The sequence below is a fragment of the Monodelphis domestica genome, chromosome 6, assembly GCF_027887165.1.
Source record: "Monodelphis domestica isolate mMonDom1 chromosome 6, mMonDom1.pri, whole genome shotgun sequence".
NCBI lineage: Eukaryota > Metazoa > Chordata > Mammalia > Didelphimorphia > Didelphidae > Monodelphis > Monodelphis domestica.
Window position 1 is genome coordinate 22,017,926 of NC_077232.1, and position 14,984 is coordinate 22,032,909.

The following is a 14,984-nucleotide window of genomic DNA, read 5'->3' on the forward strand; positions in this document are numbered from 1 at the left end:
TCCAGGCTTAGGGGAGTATGCTCCAAAGTCTAAGCACAAAGTAATTGCAGCAGCTTGCTTATATACATGTTATATATGTGACTGAATGACAGGCCTGATAATAGTGGCTAGACTATAATATATATATATAATATATAATATTATATAATATATATAATATTATATATTATATATTAAATATAATATATATATAATATATAATATTTATTATATATTATATAATATTATATATTATATATATAATATATAATAGTGGCTAGATGGTTTGCTATATAGGAACAATAAAGGGAGAATAGAGTATCCTGGTAGGAGCAGGAAAGGTAGGGGGTAAGTCAGAGATTGGAAGGTTGGAGATATCTGTAGGTATGGCAAGGGCTTCAGAGAATGTGGAGGAAGGGGAAAATGGGCAAGACTTAAAATTCTGCCTCTATACTGTCCATTATAACTGTATCTTTCAAATGGAAGGATTCTTTCATTGAAAAATTATGTGGACAGAAATACCTTATGTCCTGGTCTTCATGGCTCTGGTGCAGAACCTAGAACATAGTGGGAATTGTAGGGTGTACATGGTTAGGAAGGATAAAGACAATCCAGAGCCCAATCTGCATCCGTATACCCATTTCTTCTGTTTTACTAAGGGCACTTCAGATCAGGAGTCCTTAATTCAAAATCCACCTTAACTAGCTATATATTTCACCTCTACTTCTCTCCTCGAAAATGGACATGAGGGATTCACTAATTTGTCTGTTCATCAAGAAGGGTGGGCCACATTTCAGCTATAATTAAAAACTTTTCATTCATGACCTCACCAGGATCCACATCATCTAGTGAGTACCCAGTACAAGTCAGAATACTTCCAGTGCAACAGATTTCTGCAAACTTGTGGTCTCAATGGAGCTCCTCCTTGGCTCCCTACTGATTTTTCCATTGATAATATTCTTCCTCCTGATTCTTTTGATCCATGTCTTCTAAATATTCACACTTTTTTTCTCTTCTTGTTTGCATACTATTAGATTTCAGATGGTATCATCTGTTGCTAGCCTGCCTGCAACAACTTTCCACATTCTGGATCAAGCCCATTGATTGTTTCCAAAGATTCAACAAAGGCTAGCCCAATATCTCAACTCAGCTTGAAGAAGTTATGGAAATTGAGACCTTCACCCATTCCCCCTAGTTTTCTTAATATCTGGGCTTTGTAAAGGGGGAAATGATGTGGGCTGGCACTAGGCAATAAGGGTTAGTAAATGGGATGGCATCCTCATACTCTGAAATCTGGCATTTTTCTCTATTTAGAAATAGTTAAACATCAAATAAAACACATGCAATTTCATCATAAAACAAGCATAAATTGAAGATTGTTCCATTATCCATTCTCTGTCTTAGACCTATAACATTCTGTGCTAGGCATCAGCTTTGTAACTTCTCCATTCTATTAATTTTTTATATTGTTCTTGGAAATAATTAATTACTTATAGTGGTCCTCCAATGTATCATATCCCCTCCCCATTTTCTCAATCTACAGGGTGTTATGACCTCTTCCTGATAAGTGACGGCAAGATGGACAATGGAAATTTGAAACTGATCTCTAAGAACACTGGCATTTCAGAAGAATCCCCTAATCTTGGGCATTCTCCTTATTCCCTATGGCAACAAATCCCATATCTTCTATCTTGCTGAGTTAGGAAGCTATATGCTAAGTTACTAGTCCCCAGTAATTATACTAACCCTGATACATGGGGTGTGGAAGCTGCCATCCCATGGCACTCTATGGTAGAAACTGCCTCTCCACAATGGAAGCTGTCCCTCTGTCTCTCCTTCACTCCTCAAAGGAAGCTGTCACACTAAAGCAGAGCTGCTTTATTCCATGCTATCAACCTCCAAAGAGGATACTGTGCAAGACCTTAGGGTTATCCATGGGTCCTAAAGCTAACTTATTAGGCCCCAAACTATTCAAGCAGCTATTAGATTAATATACTAAGAAATATCATCACTTCAACAAATAAAATTCTTTTCTTACTTCTGGACTGAACTATTTAAGTCTTCCATTTTTGGGATGAGACCGTGCTACAGACTTGTGTGTGTTTCTCCCACATCAGAGCCACTGGAGTAAGTACTCATATAACTGAGGTCAAAGATCCATTGGAGTATTTAGGAAGTATTTGCTAATTAAATTTATTTTCATAAGCACAAGAAAGTGATCTAAATACAGTAAAGTTACCTTATATTTTGGTTGCGAAGTTCAATAGTGTTGAATCATTTCTTTAGGCAATGAGTGGGAGAAAGGAAGTCATAACATGTTAACATAACCCAGGAGAAACTATAAAAATGGGAGGGGTTAGGAAAAATATGTTTAAAGAGAGTGGGCGTAAAAAATTGATGACTTATTTTTATAGAGTTTTCTACTTTCTAGCTAATTTCTGCACTACTAATGAGATCAAAAAAGATATTGCTGGTTATAGATATTTAGTTCATTAAAAGTTGCAACTCTAAATATTTATTCTTTCTCCCTTCCTTACAAATTTGTAAGGAAAATAGTAAAAACATTATCATTTCCATTTGATAGATAAGGAAATTGAGTTTGAGAGAGGGGATATGACTTGGGCAGTGCAAGAAAGAGAATATGTCACAGAGGCAGAGCTCAAATCCTGGTCTTTGAATACCAAATTGAGAGCTCCTTCTAATCAGCCACACTACTTATCATTAATTTTTTATTGCCTCAAATTTCATGATTCCATGACTCCTACTTAATGACTGCTGTGTGATCAGACAACCCTTGTTTAGAGAAACTGAAAAGCTTTTGTTGTTTTTCACTTTAGAATGGATGATTTTATCTTGACCAGAATATTTACTGTGATCTGAGGGAAAAATCTAAAGGAGAGGAAAAAGAAGAAAGAATTTTCCAGTCCATCTCACCTACCTGTAAGTAGACAGATTATTCTGGCTCAGCACAGGAATATTCAGAAAAATATCTGAATTATTATTGCTTCTCATATCCCTTTGGGTCTAAACATTAAACTCTTTGTAGGTTAAAAATAAATCATAATAGCCCTCAAGGGAGCAAAGGGCACAGCTTTTTTTAATTGTATCTGTACTCTAAAATCATTAAGAAATAACAGCCTCCATGCTCTTTGAGATCCAGTTCCATTTAGCCTCAGGTTAATCTGTCTTAGCAGAAGTCTTATGGAAAAAGCATCAATGTAGAAGTCAAGAGGCCTTAGTTGTACTTTCCCTCTCTGCTTTTATTGTACACATTGATTTAGGCAGACTTCGTTATCTTTGGGGGTCACCTGTCAGATGAGGATAATTATTGCTGCTTGTTTATCTCACAGGACTATTTTTAGGATTAAACTAAATTATCAAAGGAGTAATGCTTAACATGTGTGTAATTTATATCATCTATTGTAGTTTTATTACTGAATTAGAGGAGTAAAGAAACTCACGTTAAAGATTTATTTATGGTCCAGTCACTTGATGAGAACCCTGGGATACAAAGATCAAATATACAAAGGTCTTTCCCTCCAGGAATTTATATTCTATATGGAAGTCAGTATCTACTAATATTTAAATATATATGAAGAAAGTTGTGGGAAACTCTTCTTGTATCTAAGGTCAGGTGGGGCAGAATTATGAGAAGTCTGATGCAAGAGATGGTAGTTAAAATAAGCTTCGAATTCAAAGTGGAAGAGGCATGTATTTTAAGGAAGCATGACCAACTCCCTTTATAACATGTAAGGAACAGAGAAAATATTTTCCATAAAGAACAACAAGGAAGCCAATTTGACAAGTCTACACAGTTTATTAAAAAGAGAGATCTCAAGAATCAAGAATGAGATCTATAGCTGATGGGATATTTGAATGCAGATAGTTGGCATTGTGGATACAATAGGGCAATTGAAGTCATACAACAGCAAGGAACCTTGAGAGAGACAGGAAAAAAGATGTTTGTGCCATAGGACTCAGATTATCAACACTATTCACACTACTCTTTCCCTTGGCAACTGTATAATGACAACCCAGGACCAAGAAACCCTGGTTACTTCTTTGGAGACCCAAACTTGGAATGGTTATAGTTGGAGGTACTGAAGACCCAGAAAATAGTCTTCACCACCCAAACTCTTGGCACTGTCAAATGGTTAAAGATCAGAAACAAACATGTTTTTATTTGTACAAATTACAAGATACTTCATAAATTACCATCTCTTCTGCCATTGGACCCTGAAGGATATAAGACCAAAAATTTCTGGTGACTGCCTCTTCTAACTGGGGAATTTCCCAACGATCTTCTATCTGGAAGAAGTATATTTACTCATACTCACAAATTTAGGGCCATCCTTGATTCCTCTAAATTACCCCATATATGCACTTGGTGGTGAATCGATCCCTTCACTATTATGATTCTCAGAGTGCTAATTTCTCCCATTTTGAATGAGCATGTTTGCAGTCATGCTCACTTCTATAATCCTATCATGCCTCTTCACCTGTCTTTTTGGACCCTATATTACACTTTAAAAAAGTATACCTTTTTTTCCTACTCCCTCTTTCCATCTCCATCACCCATTTAATGCATTATCTTTTCCAAGAAAATATAAATGCCTCAAGGATAGGAAAGTCTTTCTTTCTTTTTTTTTCTAAGTGTTTCACACAGCATGGGTCTGGCAAATCATAAGCACTTAATGCTTGCTGATTTAACCAAAAGTGTAATGGATTATAGTGGGTAGTATCAGATTTCTCAGAAAATTATGAAGTCTTCAGACAGGTTGTCTGGACATGAATTATTATTGAAGACATTCCTCCTATGGTATGGGATTGACTGGAGCGACTCTGACCTTCCAACCCAGAGATTGTGTGAAATAATGGATTTTAAAGAGATTGGGGGAAAAAACATGAAAGGAAGAGAAGAAAAGAACCATTAATTGCTTTCCCTGTGCCCATCATTGACCTAAATAATTTTGTAAGTAACATGTTTTGTTTCTTGCCAAACCCCTGCAATGTAGATGGTAATGTTATAGAAATTACATAGTAGAAGAAAAATGAGATAAATGGATGTTATTTACTCATTATTCCACTATTAATACATCTTGGAGGCCAAATTTGAACTCAGGTCTTCTTTACTCCAGAACTAGTGCTGTCTCCATTGTGCTTCTTATTTGTAGTAGTCTCTCCGTAACCAAGGATGACAATTGTCTTTGTGTATTTTTGTGCACAAAGACACTTGTGCATGAAGATTTAAGTGGAAAAGTCCATGCACAGAGACTGTCCCACTCTCTAGGCATTGGAAGCCTCGGTCCAATGGCATGAAAAGACATTACACCTGGAGACTTCCTCAGCTACATTGGATGGCTGTGTTGTCTTTGTGCTCCAACACTCCCTAAGCATTTCACAGTGCTTTGCTGCGTCGCCATCTCAGCCATTGAACCTTCTTACTGGTTTCTTCCACCTGTTTGGCTGAAGCAGTCTTCACATGCTGGGTGAGCAAAGCCCTGGTTCACCAGGGGTAGACAACCCGATGGCTACCCTCACAAGGTTTAGTCGGCCTGTCAAAGCTGTTGTGCTTCTAGCTGCCTCATATAGATCAGTAAAAAAAATCTTTATAGAATAGTACACTGTTCAGAAGTAAAATTACTCTAATTTTATTGCTCCATGAGTGATCTTGGAGTCCTGGATGCAATGCATTCTGGCAGCTTCTGCCCAGAAGCAGGGAGGTTCTTCCTGAATGAAAATCATTTAAGAGTAGACCTTATCAAAGACTATATATCAATTGGCATTAGTCAACCTAAATGGCTTTTTCTTAGCTTTGGGTCAACTTAGGGTGATGCTGTTGTTAACTACAATTACTAAAAAAAAAAAATAGATGTGCAGTAGTTGATAGCTCTTCAGTCCTAGAATCAGGAAAACATGACTTGTGAAACCAGCCTGAGATACTTACTAGTTGTGTGATCCTATATGATTAACTTAATCTCTATTGCCTTATTTTATTTCTTTGTAAAATAGAGGCTGTTGGGTGAACCAAATTAGATGATATTTGTGAAGAACTTAGCATGGCTTTGGAACATAGTAGGTATTCAATAAATGTGTTTTAATTTACTTAATTTTAATTTCCTTAAATTTCTCCTTCCTTCCTTCCTTCCTTCCTTCCTTCCTTCCTTCCTTCCTTCCTTCCTTCCTTCCTTCCTTCCTTCCTTCCTTCCTTCCTTCCTTCCTTTCTTCCTTCCTTTCTTCTTTCATTTTCTCCTTCTTTTTTCATATTACCTCCATTGAAGGGTCAACATCCACTGACAAGCCCTATGTCACTGCTAATTAACATGAATCCTTTGACTCACTCTTTTCTTACCTGAACCATTTAGCCTTCTTTAAGCTTTTGGATCAGATGGTCTTATCTAGCTCTATATCTATGCTTTTAAAATCCCAAACCAATAAATCTTAAGATTCCAACAAGTTCATGAAATTCATTACTGACAGAGCCAAACCATCAATGCAAATCATCAGTTGAGGATGTTAAGAGTGTTGTCTCTCATTGTTTAAATTTTCCTTGATGTACTAACATAGGTCAGTAAAAGCCCACATAACCTTTTTTATTGACTGAGGCAGGATTAAATAATAATGGAAGCCGATATTTATATAGTACTTTTAGGATTCAAAAGCACTTTACTCATTCCATCCCATTTAAGCGTCTCAATAATCCTTTGTTGTATATACTATTATTATATTTGTTTTATATTAAGTAAATTATCTGGGAAAGATCAAGGAAATTTCCCAAATCAGAAACACTAGGAAGTGCTTGTATCAGAATTTGAAATCAAGTATTCCTAACTTACAATACATTACTCTACTCACTAAACCACCTCCCTCCCTCCTAAATATTCTCATTTCTTTTTTTTAATATATTTTATTTGATCATTTCCAAGCATTATTCGTTAAAGACATAGATCATTTTCTTTTCCTCCCCCCCACCCCCCATAGCCGATGCTTAAGTCCACTAGGCATTAGATGTTTTCTTGATTTGAACCCATTGCTTTGTTGATAGTATTTGCATTAGAGTGTTCATTTAGAGTCTATCCTCTGTCATGTCCCCTCAACCTCTGTATTCAGGCAGTTGCTTTTTCTCGGTGTTTCCACTCCCATAATTTATCCTTTGCTTATGAATGGTGTTTTTTTTCTCCTGGATCCCTGCAAGTTGTTCAGGGACATTACACCACCACTAATGGAGAAGTCCATTACGTTCGATTATACCACAGTGTATTAGTCTCTGTGTACAATGTTCTCCTGGTTCTGCTCCTCTCGCTCTGCATCACTTCCTGGTGGTTGTTCCAGTCTCCATGGAAGTCCTCCACTTTATTATTCCTTTTAGCACAATAGTATTCCATCACCAACATATACCACAGTTTGTTCAGCCATTCCCCAATTGATGGGCATCCCCTCGTATTCCAGTTTTGGGCCACCACAAAGAGCGCAGCTTTGAATATTTTTGTACAAGTCTTTGTGTCCATTATCTCTTTGGGGTACAGACCCAGCAGTGCTATGGCTGGGTCAAAGGGTAGATATTCTTTTGTCGCCCTTTGGGCATAGTTCCAAATTGCCCTCCAGAATGGTTGGATCAGTTCACAGCTCCACCAGCAATGAATTAATGTCCCTACTTTGCCACATCCCCTCCAGCATTCATTACTTTCCTTTGCAGCCAATCTGCTAGGTGTGAGGTGATACCTCAGAGTTGTTTTGATTTGCATCTCTCTGATTATAAGAGATTTAGAACATTTCTTCATGTGCTTGTTAATAGTTTTGATTTCTTTTTCTGAGAACTGCCTATCCATTTCCCTTGCCCATTTGTCAATTGGAGAATGGCTTGATTTTTTGTACAATTGATTTAGCTCATTATAAATATGAGTAATTAAACCTTTGTCAGAGGTTTCTATGAAGATTTTTTCCCAATTTGTTGTTTCCCTTCTGATTTTAGTTATATTGGTTTTGTTTGTACAAAAGCTTTTTAGTTTGATGTAGTCAAAATTATTTACTTTACATTTTGTGATTCTTTCTATATCTTGCTTGGTTTTAAAGCCTTTCCCCTCCCAAAGGTCTGACATGTATACTATTCTGTGTTTACCCAATTTACTTATGGTTTCCTTCTTTATGTTTAAGTCACTCACCCATTTTGAATTTATCTTGGTGTAGGGTGTGAGGTGTTGATCTATTCCTAGTCTCTCCCACACTGTCTTCCAATTTTCCCAGCAGTTTTTATCGAATAGTAGATTTTTGTCCCAAAAGCTGGGATCTTTGGGTTTATCGTATACTGTCTTGCTGAGGTTGCTTTCCCCCAGTCTATTCCACTGATCTTCCTTTCTGTTTCTTAGCCAGTACCAAATTGTTTTGATGACTGCTGCTTTGTAATATAGTTTTAGGTCAGGGACTGCAAGGCCCCCATCATATGTGTTTTTTTTTTCATTATTTCCCTGGATATCCTTGATCTTTTGTTCTTCCAAATGAACTTTGTTATGGTTTTTTCTAAATCAGTGAAGAAGTATTTTGGTAGTTCAATGGGTATGGCACTAAAGAGATGAATAAGTTTGGGTAGGATGGTCATTTTTATTATATTGGCTCGTCCTATCCATGAGCAGTTAATGTTTTTCCATTTGTTCAAGTCTAGTTTTAGTTGTGTGGTGAGTGTTTTGTAGTTGTGTTCATATAGTTCCTGTGTTTGTCTTGGGAGGTAGATTCCTAGGTATTTTATTTTGTCTAAGGTGATTTTGAATAGGATTTTTCTTTCTAGTTCTTGCTGCTGAGCTGTGTTGGAGATATATAGAAAAGTTGATGATTTATGTGGGTTTATTTTGTATCCTGCCACTTTGCTAAAGTTGTTGATTATTTCAATTAGCTTTTTGGTTGAATCTCTAGGGTTCTTTAAGTAGACCATCATGTCATCTGCAAAGAGTGATAACTTGGTCTCCTCCTTGCCTATTTTGATGCCTTCAATTCCTTTATCTTCTCTAATTGCTACTGCTAGTGTTTCTAGTACAATGTCAAATAGTAGAGGTGATAATGGGCATCCTTGTTTCACTCCTGATCTTATTGGGAATGCATCTAGTTTATCCCCATTGCAGATGATATTAGCTATTGGTTTTAGTTATATATTGTTTATTATTTTTAGGAATGACCCTTCTATTCCTATGCTTTCTAGTGTTTTTAATTGGAATGGGTGTTGTATTTTATCAAAGGCTTTTTCTGCATCTATTGAGATAATCATGTGGTTCTTGCTAGTTTGCTTGTTGATGTGGTCAATTATGTGGATGGTTTTCCTAATGTTGAACCAGCCCTGCATCCCTGGTATGAATCCCACTTGATCATGGTGAATGATCCTTCTGATCACTTGCTGGAGTCTTTTTGCTAGTATCCTATTTAAGATTTTTGCATCTATATTCATTAGGGAGATTGGCCTATAGTTTTCTTTCTCTGTTTTTGACCTGCCTGGTTTTGGAATCAGTACCATGTTTGTGTCATAAAAGGAGTTTGGTAGAACTCCCTCTTTGCTTATTATGTCAAATAGTTTGTATAGTATTGGGATTAACTGTTCTCTGAATGTTTGATAGAATTCACAGGTGAATCCATCAGGCCCTGGGGACTTTTTCTTAGGAAGTTCTTTGATGGCTTGTTGGATTTCAATTTCTGATATGAGATTATTTAAGAATTCTATTTCCTCTTCTGTTAGTCTAGGCAGTTTGTATTTTTGTATATATTCATCCATTTCTCCTAAATTGGTGTATTTATTGCCATATAATTGGGCAAAGTAATTTCTAATGATTGCCTTAATTTCCTCTTCATTGGAGGTGCTGTCCCCCTTTTCATCTTTAATGCTGTGAATTTGCTTTTCTTCCTTCCTTTTTTTAATTAGATTGACCAGTACTTTGTCTATTTTTTTTTGTTTTTTCAAAGTACCAGCTTCTTGTCGTATTTATTAAATCAATAGCTCTATCACTTTTGATTTTATTAATTTCTCCCTTAATTTTTAGGATTTCTAATTTGGTTTTCTGCTGGGGGTTTTTAATTTGATTGCTTTCGAGTTTTTTCATTTGCATTTCCAATTGATTGATCTCTGCTCTCCCTTGTTTGTTAATATAAGCATTCAGGGATATGAATTTACCTCTGATTACCACTTTGGCTGCATCCCAAAAGGTTTGAAAGGATGTTTCGCCATTGTCATTTTCTTCAATGAAATTATTAATTGTTTCTATGATTTCTTCTTTAACTAAACGGTTTTGGAGTATCATATTGTTTAATTTCCAATTGGTTTTAGATTTGGTTTTCCATGTACCATTACTAATCATTATTTTTATTGCCTTGTGATCTGAGAAGGCTGAATTCATTAATTCTGCTTTTTTGCATATGTGTGCTATGTTTCTGTGACCTAATGTATGGTCAATTTTTGTGAATGTGCCATGTGGTGCTGAGAAGAAGGTGTATTCCTTTTTATCCCTATTTATTTTTCTCCATATGTCTATTAATTCTAATTTTTCTAAGATTTCATTCACTTCTTTTACCTCTTTCTTATTTATTTTTTGATTTGATTTATCTAAATTTGATAATGGTTGGTTTAAGTCTCCCACTAGTATGGTTTTCTTGTCTATTTCTTCCTTCAATTCTCCTAGTTTCCCCATTAGAAATTTGGGTGCTATATTATTTGGTGCATACATGTTGATTAATGATATTTCCTCATTGTCTAGAGTCCCTTTTAACAAAATATAATTACCTTCCCTATCCCTTTTGATCAGGTCTATTTTTGCATTGGCTTTATCAGATATCATGATTACCACTCCTGTCTTCTTTCTATCAGTTGAGGCCCAGAAGGTCTTACTCCATCCTTTAATTCTGACCTTGTGGGTGTCAACCCGCCTCATGTGTGTTTCTTGAAGACAACATATGGTAGGGTTTTGGATTCTAATCCATTCTGCTATTCATCTACGTTTTATGGGTGAGTTCATCCCATTCACGTTCAAAGTTATGATTGTCATTTGTGGACTCCCTGGCATTTTGATTGCCTTCCCTAATTCTAACCTTTTCTTCTTCGGCTCTACCTTTTAGTCCAGTGATTTACTTTGAATCAGTCCCCCTTGTCCCCTCCCTTGATGTTTCCCTTTTTAGTCCCTCCCTTTTTCTTCCCTCCCACTCCCCCCTTTCTTTCCCTCCCTTTTTGTTCTCCCTCTCCCCCTCCCCCCCTTGGTTTTCCCTTCTCCTTACCCTTGTTGGGTAAGATAGAATTCAAGATCCCAATGGATCTGGATGTTTTTCCCTCTCAGAGTTCATTTCCCTGAGATTGAGGTTTAAGTAAACCCCCCCCCCCTCTTCCTCTCCTTCTTATAGGAGTTTTCTTCCCCTCCTCTTCCCATGAGAATCTTTGTGTGAGAATGATTATTCTATTTGGTCTTTCTTTACCCCCTATTTATACATTACATTTTCCCCACATATTAGTATACATAGATTGATATAAATGTAGTCCTTATAGAAGAGAGTTTGAGTAAAAGAAGAAGATAACATTTTTCCCCTTTCCTTAATATTTACCTTTTCAGGTATTCCTTGCTCTTTGATTTTCAGTATTAAACTTTCCACAGAGCTCTGGTCTTTTCTTTGCAAAAAGTTGGAAGTCTTCTATTTTGTTGAATGCCCATACTTTCCCTTGGAAGTATATAGTCAGTTTTGCTGGGTAGCTGATTCTTGGTTGGAGACCCAGCTCTCTTGCCTTTCTGAAGATCATGTTCCATGCCTTATGATCATTCAGAGTGGAACTTGCAAGGTCTTGTGTGACCCTGATTGGCATTCTTTATATCTAAATTGTCTTTTTCTGGCTTCCTGTAGGATTTTTTCTTTTTTTTGATAGCTTTGGAATTTGGCAATTACATTCCTGGGAGTTGTCTTTTGGGGGTTTAGTGTAGAAGGTGTTCTGTGAGCTCTGTCAGTGGCTGTATTGCCCCCTTGTTCTAGAATCTCTGGGCAATTTTCTTTGATTATATCTTGTATCACCATGTCCAGTTTGGTGTTTATTTCTGCCTTTTCTGGGAGTCCAATTATTCTTAAATTTTCTCTTCTCCCTCTATTTTCCAGATCTATCACCTTGTCGGTGAGATATTTTATGTTCTCTTCTAATTTCTTGGTGTTTTGGCTTTGCTTTATTAGTTCTTGCTTTAAAGCCTGGTTTTCTTTTACAGTTTGGTCAAACTGGTTTTGGAGATGCGTGAATTTCTTTTGCATTATTTCCTACTTTTCCTCCCAGAAGGCTTCCATCTTTTTGGTCATTTCTGATTCAAATTCTTCATGGGTTTGTGGAGAGTTTCCATTTCCTTTGGAAATTTTGGAGCATTTTCTTGTATATCTTCTATCTGCTCTGTATTTTGTATTTTGGCTCCATAGAATGTGTCCAAAGTCACCCCTTTCTTCTTATTTTTCTTGGTATTTTGGGGCTTCTGTGCTTCTGTGGAGTTTGCCATCTCTGAATGTGGAGGATTAGCTTTTCTTATCTCTGTCTGGTGTTCAGAGGCTTTAGTCCTGGGCAGATTGTCGGTTCTATGCACTTTCCCTGGGTTAAACTGAATATGCCTCACTGGAACTGGAATGGAAGGGTCGGACCACAAGGCCACACTCTCCCCCAGGCTCTCTGGGTCGGGTTGCTTCCTGGAAGTTGCCTTCAGAATCGCTGGCCATGAGGCTGTTTCGTCGGCCTGCCAGGGGATGGGCTGCTGCTTCCCCAAGCTCCGAGGGCAGGGACTTTCACTAAGACTTGGATAGCAGGATCCAGCCCGTGAGGCTGTCTTGCCCACCCTGAGGGTTGCTGTTGTTTCGACCCTACTCTCTGCAGTGGGAGCTCCAGGCAGTGACTTTCACTGGGACTCGGATAGAAGGCCCTGAGGGTTGTTGTTCTGAGGACCCTGCTCTCTGAGCCATGCCGGGCTGCGGCTTCCCGGAGCCTTGGACTCTGCGCTCCTACCCCTTAGGTCCAAGTGATCTCGGGTTCTGGCTTTGAGGGGAGCCATACCTTTTGATCTGGGTCCAGGTCCAGGAGGAGGGTTCCCAGGGTCTGTGCTGTTGATCGTTTTGAATTTCGGCGCCTTAGGAGCTTATAGTTTGAGATCGGTCGGGAAGGGTTTTCCGGAGATCTGAACTTTGCTTTCTCTAAGCCGCCATCTTAACCGGAAGTCCTTCTAAATATTCTCATTTCTTAGAAATCTCAAATTCACATTCAGAGAAACAGCAAAATTAAGAAATATGAACTAATGTTTCCATTTTATTGAAGTCTTAAGATGTCATTTCAAGACATTCAAGTATTTGTGAGGAATTTTTGTTCAGAAATTAATGTAACCTGGTCTTTCTCAAAGAAGTATTCAATAGATATTGTTTTAATGAATGAAAACAAAAATATTTGTAATTAAAACTATTACAAGGTAGCATACTGAAGTATATTCTGCTACCACATGCATTCATTCATTTGCCCAAGAGTCTGAAATGAACAAGTGACCAGGTATTTCCCAGAATTTTCTTAACTGCCTCTTTTACCTCCTTGTTCCTCAAGCTGTAAATTAGGGGGTTCAACATGGGAATCACTGTGGTATAAAGCACTGATGTCATTTTATCTGTGTCAAGTGAGTGGTTAGACCGTGGCTGCAAATACATAAAGATGAGAGTGCCATAGAAAATGGTGACAGCCACCATGTGAGAGCCACAGGTGGAGAAGGCCTTCAGTCTGCCCTCTGTTGAGCGAATTCGCAAGATGGCAGCAATGATGAAGACATAGGAGATCATGACAATTAACAAAGAGCAGATCATATCAAATCCAGCAAAGGCAAATATCAAGATTTCTTTAACATGAGTATCTGAGCAAGAGAGGGCTAAGAGTGGAATGTCATCACAGTAGAAGTGGTTAATGACATTAGAGGCACAATAAGAAAACTGGAATGTGATGATAGTGTGAAAAAGGGCCACAGAGAAGCAGTATATATAGGGAAGAGTTACAAGTTGCCAACAGAGCCTGCGTGACATTGCAACAGTGTAAAGCAAGGGGTTCCCTATGGCTACATAGCGATCATAGGCCATCACAGCCAAGAGAAACATTTCCATATTTACAAATGAAATAAAGCAACATACTTGGATGGCACATGCGTGGAAAGAAATAACATTGGTTTCCTGTACAAAGTTAACCAGCATGTTGGGAGTAATGGTGGAAGTAAAGCAAAAATCCACAAATGCCAAGTGACTAAGGAAGAAGTACATGGGTGTGTGAAGGTGGGAACTGACCTGGATAAGTAGGATCAGTCCAAGATTTCCCACAACACTGACAGAATATATGATGAGAAATATGATAAACAAGAGAACCTGCAGCTCTGGACGATTGGTGAGTCCCAAGAGAATGAACTCAGTGACTTGAGAATGGTTGCCTCTAGCCATTTCTTGGACTTGAACCTTAATATAGGATCCAGCTTTGAAGACACATGATGATGTTGATTTTTTTTACTTACTTTTCTGCTGAATTCTTAAATGTTCAGGCCACAATACATTTTCAAAAAAACATAAACATATTAAAATAAAAACCTTTTAGACTAGGAGCATACTTTTTGACAATAGCTTTGATGAAGGTTGACAAGATGATGGATGACACAACATCATCTGTATCACTTCCCTTATTCTGAAAAGCAAAATACTTGGAATTAACTCAGAATAAGAAAATATCATAACTGAAAATGAGTCACTCCCATGGTTTTGTCCTTTGTTTTTAGGAAAAATATCTGTTTGTATTTCTATAATGAAAACTCAAGCAACAAACATTGCTGAATAACTCAACTCCTCTGAGGAAGCTATCATCTTATAGCAGAGCTGCTATTATCTTCAAAGAGGTCACTCTCCTAGATCCTGAATTCATCCATAGGCCATAGGGCTACCTGATTTCTGCACCCCAACACTATTCTTCCAACTATTAGGTTATTAGACCACCCCAAAACAATTGTATTTCAAAT

At 37.5% G+C, this 14,984-nt stretch overlaps 1 protein-coding gene across 1 annotated transcript; it reads right to left on the minus strand.

Annotated features, from left to right (window-relative positions):
• Positions 1-13,458: 13,458 nt before the first annotated feature.
• LOC100023806 (olfactory receptor 1038-like) lies at positions 13,459-14,418 on the minus strand. The gene has a single exon (XM_007497668.2). The coding sequence runs from the start codon at positions 14,416-14,418 to the stop codon at positions 13,459-13,461; it is 960 nt and encodes a 319-aa protein (XP_007497730.2).
• Between the last annotated feature and the right edge of the window lie 566 nt (positions 14,419-14,984).

What these genes read in the sequence shown, in the direction of transcription:
- LOC100023806 (XM_007497668.2), bottom strand. Translation starts at nt 14,418, where the DNA reads ATGGCTAGAGGCAACCATTCTCAAGTCACTGAGTTCATTCTCTTGGGA.